General features: G+C 36.4%; 1 protein-coding gene across 3 annotated transcripts in view; it reads left to right on the top strand.

Moving 5' to 3' along the window:
- The window catches only part of WDR26 (WD repeat domain 26), a 38,217-nt gene that overhangs the window by 9,035 nt on the left and 14,685 nt on the right, over positions 1 to 14,497 (top strand). For all 3 annotated transcript variants that reach the window (XM_082426732.1, XM_082426731.1, XM_082426733.1), the window contains exons 5-7: positions 2,313 to 2,410; positions 4,145 to 4,301; positions 9,522 to 9,660. In XM_082426732.1, the coding sequence (XP_082282858.1) occupies positions 2,313 to 2,410; positions 4,145 to 4,301; positions 9,522 to 9,660 (394 nt within the window). The remainder of the gene's footprint in view (positions 1 to 2,312; positions 2,411 to 4,144; positions 4,302 to 9,521; positions 9,661 to 14,497) is intronic.

The following is a 14,497-nucleotide window of genomic DNA, read 5'->3' as shown; positions in this document are numbered from 1 at the left end:
ATTTTTATCAAGGTTACCATTCCAAAGTTGCATTTCTTTTAATATTTTCCCAAGATGTGAGTATTGCTAAATTCTTGGGTAATATTTGTCTGGGTAATTTCACTTATGTGTGTACAAACTATTTTTGTCATCCTAGGAAGCTTTCCATATTGGAATAGAGAGATGCTTAAGTGGGTGAAGGGAGAAGAAATATGTATTAACAGTGAAATGCCATTTCATGATCTTCTATAAAAGCCCTGTAGCATAATCTTCTATTAAAAAAACAATAAGCAATAAAGTTTCTAGTGTTGATGCATACAGACCTTTTTTTTAAACATATACTTGTCATGTACCAGGTCCTTGCTAAGCATTTCATAGACACAATCTCATTTTATCCTCGTGTCGATCCCTTAAATGTTAGAGTGCCCAAACCCTTGGTTTTGGACCTCCCTCTCTTCTCTGTTTACACATGCTTCCTAGGTGATCTCATTCTATACTATGCCTTCACATACCACCTACATGCCAGTGGCTCTTAAACTTACCCTCTCATCTGAACTCCCAGTGTATATACCTGATAGCCTACTTGACAGTCTCCATTTGGATGTCTAAACAGTATCTCAAAGTTACGTGTTGAGAACAAAAATGCTGAATTCCCATTATCCCTCCCCCCACTCAACCCGCACAGACCTGCTCCTCCTCTCGTTTTCCTCATCTTAGTAAATGGGGAGACCTTCTACCCACGTCTTCCAACAAAACACGTAAGCCTCATCCTTGTATTTTTATCTTTTAACTGTGACAAGTATTGTTCACGTAAGGAAATGGCCCAGAGATGACAAGGTGTCGAATTGACGTGGTTTCTTCCTCTTAGTCCAGTGTCCTTTGAGTTATACCACATGACTTCCCATAAACAGACACGCGTTTGAAACCTTAGGGTGTAATGTGTATTTTCAAAAGGGAGCAGAGCAACCATGGGTAACTTTTGCAAAATTCTAAAAGTAAACAATTTTTCGTAAAATTGATAATAACTCCTCAAAAGTTATTTTAGAAGCCAAATTTTTGCGTTGTCCAACTTCTTTTATAGGGTTTTGTGAGTGTAATTACTTATACTATTAAAAAGTAAGTTCTCATCAGCTAAGGCACTATTTATTTAGTAAATAGCAAGAGAACAAGTAGTTCTGCTGTTGGGTAAGAGGCTATTAAATTATTTAGATGCTAAATGTAATATGCAAAATGCAATATGCAATTAAGAAAAGGAGGTGGTGATACTAAAGTTAACTGAGAGGTTTCTGATACTTACATGATCATTTATCAATCTCCACCTATATACCAAGTAGTAGACCAAGTACTTCATATACTCCATCTTATTTAATCCTCACTACCCTACTTAATACCCTTTTTACAAATGAGAAGAACAGATTGTCTGAGACCAGAGTACCAGGCGAAATAGCAGGAGAGTTACTTGCCAGGTCTAATCTCCAGGTTTGAATAATTCTTTCACTTCTTTTACTTTTAAAGCCTGTTCTTCTGAGAAGAGCCAGAACCAGGTCAGGGTCACACTTCCAGCAGGGGGCCCTCATGTATTCTCCAGAATCCATGAATTTAGCATTTATGCCTCCTTCGGCACATAGAGTGAGTAATAAAACAGTTCCCAAATGTTCTGCTTTGGGATCTCAGTACCTTTCACAAGATGACACAAGGATGATTATCCAATTATACCATTTCTTGAGTGGCATTTATGAAAAACTTTTGAAGGTATGTTGTTTTTGTTTAGTTAACTGAGTATGAATATCTTTGAAGGGTTTTTTTTTTTGAGTTTCATTTTGTTTATTGAGGAGCAGTTAGGTTAGCATACTGGTTAAGAGCAAGTTCTGCAGCTGCAATGCCTGGGTTCATTTTCTGCTTTGCTGCTTAACCCTAAGCCAGTTACTTAAGCTTTCTGTGTCTTGGTTTCCTCATTTATAAAAATAGAATAATAGTGTTTACTTCATACAGGATTGTTATGAACATAAAATGAACTAATATATGTTGAGCGCTTAGTTAAGAACAGAGCCTGGCACCCAATAAGAGCTACATATGTATAATGAATCATAACAGTAAATATAAAGATGCATTCTATTAATAGATAGCATAACGATAATATTATCTACTATTCTATTATTGTTATATTCAGGTGCCAGGTTGTATTAATGAATTGGGTCCACTGTAGAAATTTCTTCTTGATTTATATTTCTTAGTAAGAACTAGATATCCAAAGTATAATCAGTATTTTTCAATTATGTCTTATCCAGAGAAGAGGGTTTGATATTTGGTGCTTTCTCTTGTCATATTTTTAGGTATCTGATGTGTAGCCATGCAGAAGACCTACGTGCAAAAGCGGAATGGGAAGGCAAAGGAACAGCTTCACGATCCAAACTGTTGGACAAACTTCAGAGTAAGAGTCTTAATTTTTGATGTTTCTGTATTTTCTCTTAGAAATGATATTACAAATCAGTTAGGAAGACTTGTGTCTAGACATACTCTTATCAAGTGGTTATGTAAGAGGAGTGAGGGGGAATCCATTAAGAGGCCCTTTATTTATTTATTTTTTTGATAAGTCTTTATTTTTTTTTTAAACATCTTTATTGGAGTATAATTGCTTTACATTGTTATGTTAGTTTCTGCTTTATAACAAAGTGAATCAGCTATACGTATACTTATATCCCCATATCCCCTCTCTCTTGCGTCTCCCTCCCACCCTCCCTATCCCACCCCTCTAGGTGGTCACAAAGCACCGAGCTGATCTCCCTGTGCTATGCGGCTGCTTCCCACTAGCTGTCTAGTTTACATTTGGTAGTGTATATATGTCAGTGTAAGAGGCCCTTTGAACCAGAGACTTCAAATTCCGCCATGGAGTCTAAGAAGCTTAACTTCAGGAGTCAGTGACAGGATGCTGGTCCCAGAGCAAGTCTCCTTTCATTGCTTTTATGCAGTGATGCTCCACTTAAGATTCTGTTTGGGGGAGAAGTGCTGTGGTTAGAGAAAAAAACATGTAAACCACAGCTTTAAGCCACAAGTGTTTTAGATAGAGGGAGACCTCGTTTTATTGCTCTTCACTTTATTGCGCTTCGCAGATAACTGCAGTTTTTACAAATTAAAGGTTTGTGGCAACCCTGAGTTGTCAAATGATGGTTAGCATTTTTTAGCAATAAAGTATTTTTTAATTAAGGCTTGTACATTTTTTTAGACATAATGCTGTTGCACACTTAACACACTACAATGTAGTGTAAACACAGCTTTTATATGCACTGGGAAACCAAAAAACTTTTTGTGACTCGCTTTGTTGTGATGTTCCCTTTATTGCGGTGGTCTAGAACTGAACCCACAGTACCTCCGAGGTATGCCTGTTTTTTGTTGATTTCAACAGTAAGGCACAGATTTCTTTAGGTAAAATGTTTTACCCTCCCTCCAAATATTTTATATAACTTCCAAATTAGAGTAGGGGTTTCATTTTTGCCACATCTTTATAATAAAAGACCCTCTTTCCCTCTCTGGTTAGACCATATTCTGTGTTTTCATGTTGAGGTGGGAGTGGAGATCCTAAGAATCGGAAGACCATGTGGTTGTGGAGGTGTAAGCCTTGAAGGATTGGAATAGATTGGTATCTATAATCAAAACTGCAGTTATATTCCCTGAATTTTCACAGTATCCTTGGCATTAGAAGCAATTTGGTGGGACCTGGAACTTGACTTGTTCCAACATTTTGGCCCACTCTTTGTTAAGTGGGTATTTTTCCTACACTTGCAGTGATGCTTCGTCTCCCTGTGGGACACAGTTATCTCTAGGTTTTCTTTTTGTCATCACTGCCCTTGTATTTTTTGCTGAGTAGTAGTTGTTGTTGTTGTTGTTGTTGTTGTTGGGTTTTGTTGTTCTAGGAAATCCACATGCAAATTAAAGCCCTCCTGCCCAAGTGTATTCCATTCTAGTGGCAGCCTAGCTGTAGGTGCTGACAGATACTCGTGAAGCTTACATGTTATATCACCCAGAACTGCTCTATTTAAAGGACACGATATTATTACAGTAAGGGCAAGTACAGCAGAAGATGAGTCAGATGTCCTAAATAAAAGTAAACTTTTGTTTATTTAATTTTAATTTTTATTTCTCTTTTTAAAAATATCTTCTATTAAAGCCTATTTACCACCATCAGTGATGCTTCCTCCACGGCGTTTACAGACTCTCCTGCGGCAGGCGGTGGAACTACAAAGGGATCGGTGCCTATATCACAATACGAAACTTGATAATAATCTAGATTCTGTGTCTCTGCTTATAGATCACGTTTGTAGTAGGTAAGAGAAAAACTTCTTACATTCTAAAGTAGGCTAACCTTTTATGGTCTCACTTATGAACTTTATTAAAATGGTTTTTTAGAGTTTTATCCTGTCACCATAAAACAATTCATGTTTGCTTTAGCATTCACAAGTACAGCTAGAACTCTAGAAGTTGACAATTAAGAGAAATTTGTATATGTTTATATAGGAAACCAGTCCTTGAGAACTGAAGCTGGAAAGCCTGTTTTGCCTTTATTTGCCTGTGGGTTTGGTTGGACATTTTCTGTATCTGGCCATTTTTTTAAGGGTTTGTAAGTGATATTGTATAAGAATGCCAGTGATTGAAGTGTTTACTGTCCTTGGATGCCAGAGATCACTTAGTGATTTTTTTTCTTTTCCTGGACATTATGGCTGTTTTAACTATGGCCCAAATTATTTTCTGCTTGTAAAGGTCATGGAAATACTTTTTTCATAATGAAAGTTCTGCTTTTTAGTTGAAAGTGACCTTTCAACTAGAAATGTTTAGAGCAACAGGTATTAACTTTCTGGCTTGGGTTTTGTTATCATACCTACCCATCTACATAATTTAACTTTGAAGAATTTGGGCTTCACTTTCGATGTTAGGAGTGTTTTGCGTAAAAAAGTCCCTACTATTTGAACAATGATCTCCAAATTTCAGCAGAGCTTTAATTTTTAAGATACTGAAAAACAAATTGTGAAATCTTTCAAACTCCAGGAAGAAAATTATTTGGGTCTGGTGAACCAGACATAACAGCTGCAGTGCACATGCTCAGTTTCTTTTGTCAAATATCCTCAGAGAACTACTCTAAATAACTGAACTACTGAAAATAACATGCATAGGAAGAACAAAAGTGTATAAGTATGAGAGCTTTGGAAAAACAAGGAATTTCTGAATAACCATAAAACTCATATATGTGTGCATATATGCACTACGATTTAAGATCATCTTTTACTTGGGCATAAACTACTTTCAAATGTAGTTGAATTCTCACTTCACCCTCCCCCATTGCAATTTAAAAAATAGTAATAATTGAACTATTGGCCATAAATTACTTAAGTCTTAGTTATCTTAAAGTGTTGGATAATTACTTTGGTGCACTTAAAGAAAGTGATTAGAGATCTTTTTTCCTTTATCCCTTGTTATTCTTTAACATTGTTCTTTGATTTGCTTATGAGAATTTTTAAGTCTTTTCATTTAAGTTGAATAGAGGTAGGAGGAGATAATAGATTAAAAGGCTATCTGGTTTCATATTTGACAGCTCCTTTAGGGAATTTGAGATTAATGTTAAAATTAAGGCGATTGTGAACCCGAATTTTTTTTGGTTCATGAATTTATTGCTGGTGGAATACATTGAAAGGTATATATGGTAGACTTCATGGTTCAAGAGGTGTCAGTAAGTTGAGAGCTTGCCTTCCTGTTTGGAAACTGCAATGTTATGAGCACATGACCTACATTTTTCTTAAGTGCTTTAATTTCTATACCAGTACCTGTGAAAGTAAATGATGGACAGTATTTAGTCTGACTTTTTCCAACCCTCAGATCAGGGATCAAACTCCTATAAACCTGCATAGAAAGCACTCTGAAGTTTTACATAGGAATGAAAGAGTTCTTGCTCCTCAGAAATAACCATTGATGATTGGAAGGTCTTCCCTATAGTCTTCTAAAAACAAAACAAAACTTTGATTCTGTGCTCTTCCTGGTTATTACTGCCCACGCCCCCCTGCCGCCTCCGTAGAGCTAACTTCTTAAAATAGTTGCCTTCCTTACTAATTCTTCACCCTTCAGATTTCTGTAGTATTAGGGTTTATGCAGCCAACACAGCACCAGAACTGTTCCTGATGTTGGTAAAGAACAACATCTTTATTAAATCCAATGGCTACTTTCCAACCTACATCTTAGCATTTCTATAGCATTTGACTGCTCTGCCTTGAAGCTTTTCCTTTGACTTCCAAAACGTTCCAGACTCGGTTTTACTCCTGGCTACTCCTCAGGCTCCTCCTCTTTCCCTGTCCCTTTAATAAGTTTGTGTTCCAGAACTGTGTTTCTTTTCTCACCCTACTCTTCCTGTTTAGGTTATGCTTACATGATCCTAATGACCCCTAGGTCTGGGCTAGAGCTACAGAACTATCTCCTAAGCCTTAGACCTTAATACAACAATGCGGATATTACTCAAGCACCGTAAGTGCAACATCTCAAACAAGAATTTCCCTCTCCTCTCACCTATCCCTGCAAAGTCTGTTTTTCCTATTGAATTCTCTCTCTCAGTGAAAGGCTTCCATCTACCCAGTTTCTCCAAGGAGTCAGCCTTGACTTTTCACTCTGGGGAGACACTAAGTGGGGAGATAGTGCCTGACATCTAAGTCAGTATATATATAGTCTTTAGAGTGAGTTGTGCCCTTTATTGATGAACTGGGAAAATAGAACCTAAATTTTATGTAATTGCTGGTGTTCCTGACTCATCTGAAAGTCTTAAAATTAAAGTTGATATTTTTTATTGTTTGTTTTACGCCCTTTTAGAAACTACATTTTAGCACTGAAACTAGAAAACTGTATTTTCGGAATTAAATCTTAGCATTTAAATCTAAATACCAGCCTTCTTTAATCTCTGGGGAATAAAGAATTGATTATGAAAATGTGAACTGTAACTTTTTTTTTATCTTGATCAGCACTGAAGAAATTTCATTAGATTGTATATTATTTATATTTTTCACAATTCATGCATACATATTTTTGGTGAAATTTGATCAGTAAGGAACAGGAATTTTCTTGTTAAATAATTCTGTGGGGTTTTTTCCACCAGCAAACAGTGGAAGAATGTTTCCACAGATAGCTGCTTATAAGTATTATTTTTTAGTAAAGGATCATAAAATATTTATAGTGTTAAGATTTATAAAATGTTACAGTTTAGCTTGATTAAAATGCTACTTTTTTTTCAGTTTGATTTGGGAAGGTACTGATAGTTTTAACAAATCTTAAAATTTTAAATTTACTTGAAAACAAAGACATGTAAACTCTATCACTTTATATACTCTAAAATTAGCCTTTTAATAAACTAGGGGTTGTTAATTAGTCTTTTTAAAAGATTATTTAAGTAATAATAAAATAATGACAATTTAAATACCGCCTTGACATTCAGATACAACTGACGGTCAGTAATCTGGCTGCCGTGCACCCTGTAATTCTGATTATGAATCATTCCTTCCTTAAGGACATTTTGCTGCTCTGATTTTAGATATATCTTCATTCATGATCAACTTTAGCCATTTGAATTATTGTGTATTTTATGCCTAGATATAAAGTGTTTCTCACTGAATAAATATTGACTATTACCCATAGGAGGGGGAAAAATCATTTTTGATTTAGAAGTACTTATTTGATTGAAATTTTATCCAGCAGTGTCTTGAAAAATATGATACGAAAAATGATATTTGGAAAGAAAACTGACCCTGGAGTCAGCCATAGGTTTAAATCCTAGTTCAGTTATTTATCAGTTTGATATCTGTTAAGTTACTTGCTCTCCTTGAGCCTCCTGAAAATGGGGCTATTACTTACCTTGCAAGGGAGTTTTGAGAATTAACACTACTGTATGTAAAGGATGTAGCGCAGTCCTTGGCATCTAGTAGGTGCTTAATAAATGTAAACTGGAATTGACTATGTTTCAGTTCAGATATAGGCTAATATTTTAATATTAAAGCAATTTATAGTTAGAAAGTCTAAAAGTTTAAAGCAGTCTCCAAGTAGCCAACTGCTAAGGTACATTACCGTGTGTGCCAGATAAAGAACGTTAACTTAATCTGCTTTTAAATACATATTGCCGATCAGGCTGGTGAATTGACAGAATATGTTTTTAAATTATAGATTGGTTGGGGGAAAAAAATAGAGAAGACCATTTTTTAAAACAGACTTAAAAGTTTACCCATTAATGTTTAAGTAACTTTTTTACAATACAGATCTGTACTGTCCCAACAGTAGCCATTAATTACATGTAGCCATTTAAATGTAAAGTAAAAGTCATTCAAATTAAAATTAAATGAAAAAAATCTAAGTTCCTCAAGTGTGCTAGCCACCTTTCAAGTGCTCAGTAGCCACATACAGGTAGGGTTATCAGATTGGACAGTACAGTTATATAACATTGGTATTATCACAGAAAGCTCTATTGGACAGTCCTGATGTAAAGGATAGAATGGTTTTTAAAAGTGAGTGCTTAATGAGAATAGTCATTCTTAGGATAACATTGTCGTCTTTCACTTAGGAAAGTTAACATAGAATTCTTTACCCTTAATGTATAAAAACTGCAACTTACAAAGTACTGGCTAAGCGTCAGACTCAGTCTAAACGCTTTACATTCATTATCTCATCCTTGTAAAAGGAATTCTATAACACAAGTACCCTTGTCTGTCTTTATTTTATGGCTGGAAAAATTGAGATTTAGAGAGATTAAATAAGTTTCCCAGAATCACAGCTGGTAAGTGGCCAGGATTTGAACCTAAGGCTCTCAGACTCTACTGCTCCCATTCTTAAGGCGTTACTCTTGACCACTACAGCCTCTACCATGTATTGCACTTCTCCTGTGCTGTCCCCAAAATAATACTAGTAATCACTTTTGAATAGCTGTTACATTCCAGCAATTTCAGATGTGTTTCTCATCCTTACAGGAACCCTAAAAACCTCGTTAGGTATATATTCATCTCATTTTATAGATGAGAGAACTGAGACTCAGAGGAGTTAAATGACTTGGCAAAGATACTAAAGCCTGTGACCCAAAATTGTCTGGCTACAGTGCCTGTGCTGTTTGTTATGCCAAGTTGCTTTTATATAAATGAAAATGTACATTATTTCTTCTAGAACAACCTGATGCCAGCCCACTTATACAGACAAACATGAAGCCCTGATTGTTAATTTGTATTTATATGAATTGACTTAATCAGACCAAAACTTCTCTTTAATCTTGAGGGCGGGGGGAAAGGATAAATTGTAAATTGAAGCAGACTTTAGGTTACGGATTTCCCCTAAGATTGCCTTGACTAATGTTATAATATTTTCTTTTTCAATATAACCAATATAAATGTGATTCTTAGGATTTACAAGTGCATTCATATCTTATTTTGAAAGTTTTTGGTCTTCAAAGAAGTTTCATCAGTTGTTTAACCTTTTTCATTATTATTACTCTTAATCTATTTTAAAAGAATAATTATTTGTGGACTTATTTGTTTTAGGAGGCAATTCCCATGTTATACTCAGCAGATACTTACGGAGCATTGTAATGAAGTGTGGTTCTGTAAATTCTCTAACGATGGCACTAAACTAGCAACAGGATCAAAAGATACGACAGTTATCATATGGCAAGTTGATCCGGTATGTACTCCAGTATGAGTGTTTAGATTGCAAAAAGTAGTTTTTAATCTAATTGATTGAGTACATATTTTCAAAGTATGTGTATATAAATAGCATTCTTTTCCAAGAGCATTTTTTGTCATCTTTGTCATGTCTTATCTCTTTCTATGTTGTTTAGGTAATATATACAGATTAATATTATCAAAATTGTTGAGCGTTATGTGCTAGGATTGTACTTAGTCTGTGTGTGCATTATCTAGTTTTATCCTCTGAATAACGCTGTGAGATTCTAATACCTCCTGTTTTCAGATGAGGAAACCAAGATAAAAAATGCCCAGGCCCTCACAGCTTATAAATGGCAGAGTTAGACTTAAATCCAGGAATACTTTTACTCCAGACCTACTGCTCTTAATGTCTCTGCCAGTTTGTTATCTTTGTTAATACTTGATTTACAGATTAATACAATGTCCATTCTGTCACAGGTTAGAAAAGACTCGTTACCATTTTGCCTTCTGAAACCCTTCATTATCTTCTGTAATTCGTGGAACCTCTGTTAAACATCCCCCCCTATCTCTTTCCACCCCCCCCCACCTCCGATGATGCATATGAAAAGTATTGTATTCTGGATTTTAAATTCTAAGTTCTCTCTAAAATTAGATTTGTCTTTGTTTATAACCAGGTGACCTACAGATTTGTAGAAATAAGTATTTCCATTTCTTTCAGCCAATTAAACATCGAGCAATCAAGGAAGCACATGACTTCAAATAGTTTAGGGAGATGTATTTGGTATAGGGGTCATTCACCTAAAATCAGAAATTATAAATAATCTTATTTTAAAATTTAGAATTAGAATATGATATTAGCCTACAATAAAGTTTTGAACTCCTATGTTGAAAAAATAGAGAAAGGGGGCCAGAGAAGGAAATATTTTAAAAAGAAGAGAATCAAATTTGAGAGCATACATCAATTCTTGTGTACCTGCAATATGCTATGAATGAAGAAAGGCAAATAAGATCTACTCTTTGCCTTAAATCAGGCATTCTTTCCCTTTTATTGTACCATGTACTCCTCTGGCAGTCTAAACCCTGCGGACCCCTTCCTCAGAATAATGTTTTTAAATGCATAAACCAAAACACATAGGAAGCCCAAGTATATATTATATATTAATTACAAAGGAAACCCAATTATATTGAAATATAGTTATCAAAATAGTACAAAAACAGATACAGTATAGTAATAATGCTGCTTTTTTATTAACATATTAAGTAACAAATTCTAGCAGCAGATCTGATAGCTACAAGAATTTTGAAGTAGTGACAAGCATAAATAATATTTTGAGATATCTGCAACAACTATAATATGATGTGAAGATATTTGAGATTTCCATTATTAACAGTCACCTAATACGATCTAATATAATACTTGATACTAACTTGCTTGTTAACTGCCTGCATTCAAGATTGAAGGAAATACTGAACTTCAGTCTGTGGTTAGTGAAAATAAAGGTGTGTATTTTCAAGTACAAGGACTGCTGCTTCTATCCCTGGATGACTCCTTTAGATCTCAGGTTAAGAACCTCTGTGAAAGGAATGCACAGTTTAGAAAGGGAAATTAAATACATTGAAATAAGAATCATACAATATATGTAAAGTATTGTGAAAGCACAGAGTAGCTTCACAGGTTAGGAGTACCTCATTTGAGGCTTGCTGTGCATAGCACAGGTGGAGACAGGAAAAGGAAGAGAGGGACCTTCCCTTCCTTTCTCCCCACCCCCAAGTAAGAGAATAGGATGACTAAGGCAAAGCATGGGAAAAATGACTAGAAAAATAGGTTGGGATCCAATCATAGCCTTTGAATACTATTATGAGGAGTATTTTCGTTCAGTAGTTATTTGCAAGATGTCTGAAAAGAAAGCAACAATATCAAAACTTTTTTTATTATGTTTTTTCTTCTAGCAGCAGTGTGTTAAGAGTCCCTTTTGTTTAGCAAGTATTTATTGAGCACCTGCTGTGTGCCAGGCCTTTTGATAGAGAGAAGTCACACTGGGCTCCTGATAATACAGTGTACTGGAACTGGGAAGCAAGGGAAAGTTAAGACAAGTTAAGTCTTGGGTGAAGGAGAAGTAAATAATTTTTTAGGCAAAACCAGTTACACCTGGTCCTTGGGTGAAAGATAATGTGGCTGGACATTTGGGCAAAGAGATTTTGTAGACTAGGAGATGAGGTTAATGAAGTAAGTAGCAACCAGATCGAGGAGGATCTTGTATACTGAGGAGTTCAGACTTCTATGCCAATGTTTCCCAAAGTGTTTCTGTGAGAATACTGCTTATGCAAGATGTTAATAGGTGTTAATGTGTAAAGGGCTTTTATGGCCAGATTAGCTTGGGAAATGCAGAGTTAATGCTTACATTCATAGACTTTGGTATCATGATATTTTATTATGTCAAATACTATTTGAAAAACTTGTTAAGAAAATTGGTGCTCTTTTGGAATATGTGTTTTGTGTGTGTACTTCTAATGGATAGAAAAAAGAATGTATAGAGAACCTTAAGATTTCAACTGATGTGATTCCAATGCCTAGTTTCCTTTAACAGGTTTTCTTACCTTTGCCCCCAAAAAGGAATTTTACCCATTCCCCTGCCCAAAATCCAAGCAAAGTTAAGTGGGTTCCATGAACACGGTATTACCACTTGGAATATCTTACTATAGAGATATTGTACTTTGGAAGATACAATATTAATATTCTCATTTGTTTTCAAATTCTTCTTTTACAGCAGCGGTCCCCAGCCTTTTTGGCACCAGGGACCGGTTTCGTGGAAGACAGTTTTTCCACGGGGTGGGGGTGGTGGGGGGAGGATGGTTCAGGCGGTAATGCGAGCAATGGGGAGCGGCAGGTGAAGCTTCGCTGGCTCGCCCGCCGCTCGCCTCCTGCTGTGCGGCCCGGTTCCTAACAGGCTGCTGACCAGTGTCGGTCCGGGGGTTGGGGACCCCTGTTTTACAGGGTTGTATTTTTTAATTAATGTGCATGAAACAAGTTAGTTTTTGGGTTTTTTTTTTTTATTGGAGTGTAATCGCTTTACCATGTTGTGTTAGTTTCTCCTGTACAGCGAAGTGAATCAGCTATATGTATACATATATCCCCTTCCTCTTGGACCTCCCTCCCATCCCCTGCCCCATCCCACCCATCTAGGTCATCACGGAGCAACAAGCTGAGCTCCCTGTGCTATACTGCATGTTCCCGCTAGCTATCTGTTCTACACATGGTAGTGTATTTATGTCAAACATAATCTCCCATTGCATCCCACCCTCTCCTTCCCCACTGTGTCCACACGTCCATTCTCTACGTCTGCGTCTCTATTCCTGCCCTGGAAATAGGTTCGTCTGTACTATTTTTCTAGATTTCACATATATGTGTTAATATACAATATTCGTTTTTCTGACTTACTTCACTTTGTATGACAGACTCTAGGTCCAGCCACATTTCTACAAATGACCCAATTTCATTCCTTTTTATGGCTGAGTAATATTCCATTGTATTATATGTACCACATCTTTATCCATTCATCTGTCGATGGACATTTAGTTTTTGAGTTAAATACTTCTGTAGTAGTAGTAGTTTGTCATTAGTTTAGAAGCAAATCTTTGTGTAGAACTAAAGCACCACTATGAATGAAAGTTTGTTCCTAGAAGATCTTGAACTAGTCCAAAAGACTTGACTTGCTTATTAAATTATGCAAGCCACTTTGACCTAATGATACTGTGATCTAATACTCCATACCTATTGTCATCTTCCCGAAGAAGAATCAGAAGTAATTACATTGTGAACTGTTGAATTTTGTCAAACAAATTGCCAGTCTTGTTTTAGCAAGCTAGTTCCAGACCCATTTCTAACTGCCTGTGGGTCATCACCATTGGAATTTCCCCCAGGCTCAAAACAGGTCTCCGTAAGTCTTCAGTCTAGCCAGATTCCTGCTTCCTCTGTTCACTGCCCGTATCCATCCTTAGCCCCTCACACAGAAACTTAGAGGTTGTCTTTGAACATTTCTTGTCTCATCCTGTCATGTCAGTTTTACGCCCCATGTATGTTTTGATGTGACCTCCTTCAGTCCTGACCATGCTAGTTTAGGGCCTCATTTTTGCCTTAACTGTGTGGCTGCTGTGCTGGCCATTAGCGGTGTCCTTATCCTGTGTCTCTTCGCTCTGAGTCATCTTCCACACTGTTGTATGAGTTCTGCTCCTAAAACCAAGTATAGTATATATTCCCAAGCTGAAAAATCGTAAGTGGCTCTTCACTCACAGGATAAAATTTAACCCTTTAGCCTAAAATAATGATGTCAGGTTTTCCAGTCTTGTCACTGGCCACTTCAATGTTTGCACTATATATAGTTCATCCTGTAAAGCTTCAGAGTCGGGCACCTCAGGTTCAAATCCCTGGTGGTACCTGGTAATCAACAAAGGCAAGTTTGTAACCTTTCAGAACCTTCAGTTCCTTCCCTGAAATATGGGGGAGGAGAATTAATACTTAACCTTTTAGATGTATGAGGTTTGAATGAGATAGTGTTTGTGGATAGTGCTATTACTGATCAGCACTAAATAAGTGATAGCTCTGCTGGTGGGAATGTAAAACGGTTCAGACACTTGGAAAACAGTTTGGCAGCTCCTCAAAATGTTTAGCACAGAGTTGGCATATGACCCAGCAATTCTACTCCTACATATAGACCCAAGAGAAATAAAGACAGGTCTGCACAGAAACTCCTACATAGTTGTAGCAACATTATTCATAATCGCCAAAAAGTGGAAACAATCCAAATGTTGCAAAATACGGTGTAATCGTAAAATGGAATATTACTCAGCAGCTA

Source organism: Balaenoptera physalus (assembly GCF_965194825.1).
Source record: "Balaenoptera physalus genome assembly, chromosome: 1".
NCBI lineage: Eukaryota > Metazoa > Chordata > Mammalia > Artiodactyla > Balaenopteridae > Balaenoptera > Balaenoptera physalus.
The sequence above is the reverse complement of the archived record's forward strand: the minus strand, read 5'-3'. Positions and strand labels throughout refer to the sequence as shown.